Source organism: Pagrus major, chromosome 7, assembly GCF_040436345.1.
Source record: "Pagrus major chromosome 7, Pma_NU_1.0".
Taxonomy (NCBI): Eukaryota; Metazoa; Chordata; class Actinopteri; order Spariformes; family Sparidae; genus Pagrus; species Pagrus major.
The window spans coordinates 6,398,306-6,402,872 of NC_133221.1; the positions used below are offsets into that span (position 1 = coordinate 6,398,306).

Here is a 4,567-nt window from a genome sequence, read left to right on the forward strand (position 1 = left end):
GTCCAATAATGAATGTGTATTTAAGTTGGGGGATATTTTATAGAGAATTAGAGAAACATAAGCTTTTGGCAAATTACGCAGAGGAAAGTTAATTATAACTTCTGTGCGTGCGTAAAGTGGATGTCGGGGCGCGCACACACGCAGCACATCACTGCGGGAACATCTGCTGTCAGACGCGTTATTCGGAGTGGGAGTGAGGGCTATGGACGATTTATCGACTGGAGGACCAGAACCGCTTCCTCTCAAATATTTGACCTGTTCTACTTGTATCTGATTTTAGCGCTTTGAATGACAGAAAATGAGGCGCATAGATTACACTCGGTTATCTCCGCGTTACATTTTGTTTAGAAGGTTTTGATTCTCTTTCTCTTTTTTTTTGGGTGTATGTCTCGCTCGGATATGGCACATTTCTGGACCCAGTAAGAGAATATCAGAGCGTCAGAGGGCGTCTGCGGCGGGGGAGACCAGTGGAAGGACTCGGAAACTTGGTGTGGTGCAGGAGACGGTCTCTCTTTTTTTTTTGCGAATCGGCGCTGCCACAGCTGTCACACAGAGGGACAGAGAGGGGAGAGAAGGAGAGAGAGAGGGGGAAAAAACCATGGTGAACTCCCTCATACTGATGCTCAGCTGGACTGTGATCTCTGAGGTGGCGAGAGCTCAGAATGACACGGAGCCCATCGTCCTGGAGGGGAAATGCCTCGTGGTGTGCGACTCGAACCCGACCACGGACTGGAAGGCTTCGTCCTCTCCGCTCGGCATCTCGGTGCGCGCCGCCAACTCCAAGGTGGCTTTCTCTGCAGTCCGGAGCAACAACCACGAGCCGTCGGAGATGAGCAACAAAACGAGAATAATCTACTTCGATCAGGTGAAGACGCTTTTTTATGAACTAATGAGGTCAAAAAGTGGGTAAATTCGCTCTTAATTGCACTTTTCTGGTTAATCTCCTCTTTCCCCCCCCAAACCTGTCAGTCTTTAAGTCAATCTTATCCTCTCTGTTTGTGTTAAACCTTCATCCCTGACGCTCAGTTGTGACTTGTTGTGGTGCAGAACATTAAAGTGCATCAGAGTTTTAGTCTGAGCCCTAGTTTGCAGTTGGCATGTGGAAGTCGGCACAAGCGCGCAATCTGGCACGTTTGGGGAAAGTGACTGGATCCTGCGGTGCCTGCACGCGCACTCATCTGTTTTCGCCTCGAGCCACCCCCTGCACGCGCGAGCACGGACACGCGCGCACCACCCTCACCTTCCACACACAAACAAATCAGAAAACAAGAAGAAGAAGAATGTGATTAGTCATACAGAGGTGGGCAGCGCAAGGTGTTCACAACAACACCACTCAGCTGATCCGCTGCCCTCTCATTTGAATTACATAACGTGATCTTTCGCAGTCATAACACAACTGCAACTGATCTGATTGGTGTGGGTCGTGTGCACGCTGTTGCTATATGAAAGCCAAATTTTGTCAAAGGTCCCGGCTCAGCTTCGGCTTTAACAGGTTGGGACTGAGGTGTTGGAGGCTCTGCAGGTGGTGAGAGGAGCCTCTGCTGCCTCCATCAATCAATCAGGACCCCCGAAGAAGAAGAAGTTCATGATCTGTGCTAATGTAAATACAGCATGTCTGACATCACAGGAGGGTGCTTAAAACCTTTTAGTGACACTCAGGAGACAGCGGTAAGTGCTGTGCTGGGCTCACATATTCAGGCTGGATGGAAAAGTAAGAAAAATGTATTTCATTTATTATTCTGACACTTTAATATTCATCAGGTGATTCTGTTAAAGAAGGCTCCTGGTTCTTTTATCAGTGGAGGTCTCACATGTGGAGAAAAAGTGAAGGTACTGTAGATTATAGCATCATGTTAGTCTCCTGTGATGGAGGAAGGTGTACTGCCGGGTTCAGGTCTGGTGTCGCACCCAGTTTGTGTGTGAGCAGGGACGAGTCTGGTCGACACAATGCTGACTCCTGTGTGTCTGTGGCTGATTTAAATATTTATATATTTAATCCCCATTGAAATGGAAGCCTTTGTTGAGGTGCCGGCTATATAAACACCTTTTCACAGTGTTTTTCTCTTCTTCTTCTTCTTCTTCCTTTTCCTCCTCTCTCGTAGATTCTTGTGAATATAGGAAACTACTTCACGTTTGAATCAGTTTTTTTGTCCCCGAGAAAAGGAGTCTACAGTTTTAACTTCCATGTCATTAAAGTGTACCAGAGCCAAACCATACAGGTAATCAGTTTGTTTGTTTGTTTGTTTGTTTGTTTGTTTGTTTCACAGCTGTGCAGTTGATTGAGTTGTGAACCTGTTTTAGTGGCAGATTGGAACAAAATGTCTCACTTAGGGACCGTATGGAAATTATTGGTGTGGGGAGGGGTGGGGATAAAAAAAACTAAAAAAAAGCTACACAGCATTATTTATATATCATTTAGACACTCCCATTAGAAAACAATCTGCAAAACCCTCCCCCCAGCAAAGTACTATTAAAGCATTGGTACAACTCAATTTCCTAAAAGAGGCTAAGGATAAACAATTTAAGATGTTGAACCACAGAGGTTCCCAAAGTGAGTGGGAGCGCCCCCTAGGGAAGGGAAAAACAAAAGACAAGGAAATACGATGAGGCATTTCTTGCCCTGAGCTTCAGCGTTCGTTACAACAGTCGTTATGAAGAGAGACTACAGTGAATCTACTGAAAGATGACTTGCGAGGGGCTGAGACAACCGACCTGGTGTTGGTGGCCCTGGTGACTTCCATTTTTACATTTACATTTAGGGCATTTAGCAGACGCTTTTGTCCAAAGCGACTTCAGTAATTCATACGGTGATTGCGGCTGCCATGCAAGGTGCTGATGAGCACATCGGGAGCAGTTTGGGGTTCAGTATCTTGCCCACCTTGCGACCTTCAAATAACAAGACGCTGACTCTACCCCTGAGCCACAGCCGCCCCTCGTTGAGTTTTTTAGTAAGACGTCACACAGACGTTCTGTATTAATTAGAGACAGTGTTTAAAAATAAATTCCATCAAGCAAAGAACGCGTTAGAAAGAATTATCTGCAAAAGAGGAGCCCTGCAGAGTTTGTGAACCACTGGTGTACTGTAACCTTCATGTTAATGTCAGTGGAATAACAGTTTTCATAATTTTTGTATTTGATCCCTCTTTATAATTAATAAGAAAGAGGAAATGAATTCTCAAAATCAATTTCTCAAAAAAGCCTTTTACAAATATAAGCACCAAGTTTTATTTTTCCAGCTTTGACTGTTCTATTTGTTCAGCTTACAGTTTTGATACTCTCGTTTTATTTTATTTCATTTTGTTCATCTCATTTTTTACATTTGTCTGTACTTTTACTTACCAACTTGTATTTAATAATAGTAATAAACTGATTTTGTTTTACATCAGTATATCTATTTGCACTAATAACAAGACACACAAAAACCCATAATGCATTAAAAGGACTAGATTTTAAAAAACAAAAAACAAAAGGGCATATAAAGACAAATCTCAGCGAAAAGAAAAATAAACCAAAGAGCTAAAACAGAAAAAATAAACAAAACTATAATTATATGTGTAAAAAATAAGATAAGATACATAAATGTCAGCTGTTAATAATGACAGACTGGGGAAAGACCGGCACACAAAGAAAATTTGACTACTTGGCTCACTAAGCACTTTGCCGAAATTTAAAGTTTGTAAAGGCTTAATGTAACGCTGTTTAGAAAAGTGCTGCCTGCATAAAGTTTATTTGTATTAATATTGATATAAAATATAAATCTGGGATGAGGAAAAAATCTAAATCCCCTCCCCCTGCTTTTCCAAAAAGTCAGCCAAGCCTCACTTAAGAACAAAAAAAAGAAATACACAAGTTCCCCCTCCCTAATAATTAGCGTACAGTCCCTTAATATGAACTCACTGACTGACGGATTTACTTGACGTCTTTTCTTCTGCTTGCTGAAAACGTTCATGAATGAGAATAAAAGCTTGATTGCTTGACTTTTGATTCATTCGTAGTTATTTTATCAAGGTCAAGTTACAAATAAGAGATAAACTCTGCTTCTATATCCTCAAAACGTATTATTTTTTCCTTTCCACGTTGCTAATTGTTATTTCTGTTGTCCAGGTGAACTTGATGTTGAATGGGAAACCCGTCATCTCTGCCTTTGCGGGTGACAAAGATGTAACTCGTGAGGCGGCCACCAACGGAGTTCTGCTCTATCTAGAAAAAGAGGACAAAGTCTACCTGAAGCTGGAGAAGGGAAACCTAGTTGGCGGATGGCAATATTCAACATTCTCTGGCTTTCTTGTGTTCCCTCTGTAAAAAAGAAAAGAAAAGAAAAAAAAGAAGATTGTAAGGCTCACTGACTTCTTCATAATGTGTTGTCACTGTATAATCAAAACATTGCTGCTGCGTCCGTTGGATCTTGCCAAGTGGTTGAAAAATGATAAATGGAAATGGATCAGAACGGAGAGAGGACATAAAGACTTCGCAAATCATTCTCATTCTCTGGAAGTGCCGAGTCCCCCGTCCGGATGAGAGAGACTTGAAAATGTTCCCTATCGCTACTGTATGTTCCTGTCACTCA

At 42.3% G+C, this 4,567-nt stretch overlaps 1 protein-coding gene across 1 annotated transcript; it reads left to right on the forward strand.

Annotated features, from left to right (window-relative positions):
* Positions 1–595: 595 nt before the first annotated feature.
* On the forward strand, positions 596–4,302 carry cbln4 (cerebellin 4 precursor). Its single transcript, XM_073470844.1, has 3 exons — positions 596–865; positions 2,103–2,219; positions 4,105–4,302. Exons 1-3 carry the CDS (start codon positions 599–601, stop codon positions 4,300–4,302), a joined length of 582 nt encoding a protein of 193 aa, XP_073326945.1. The 5' UTR covers positions 596–598.
* The last annotated feature ends 265 nt before the right edge of the window (positions 4,303–4,567 follow it).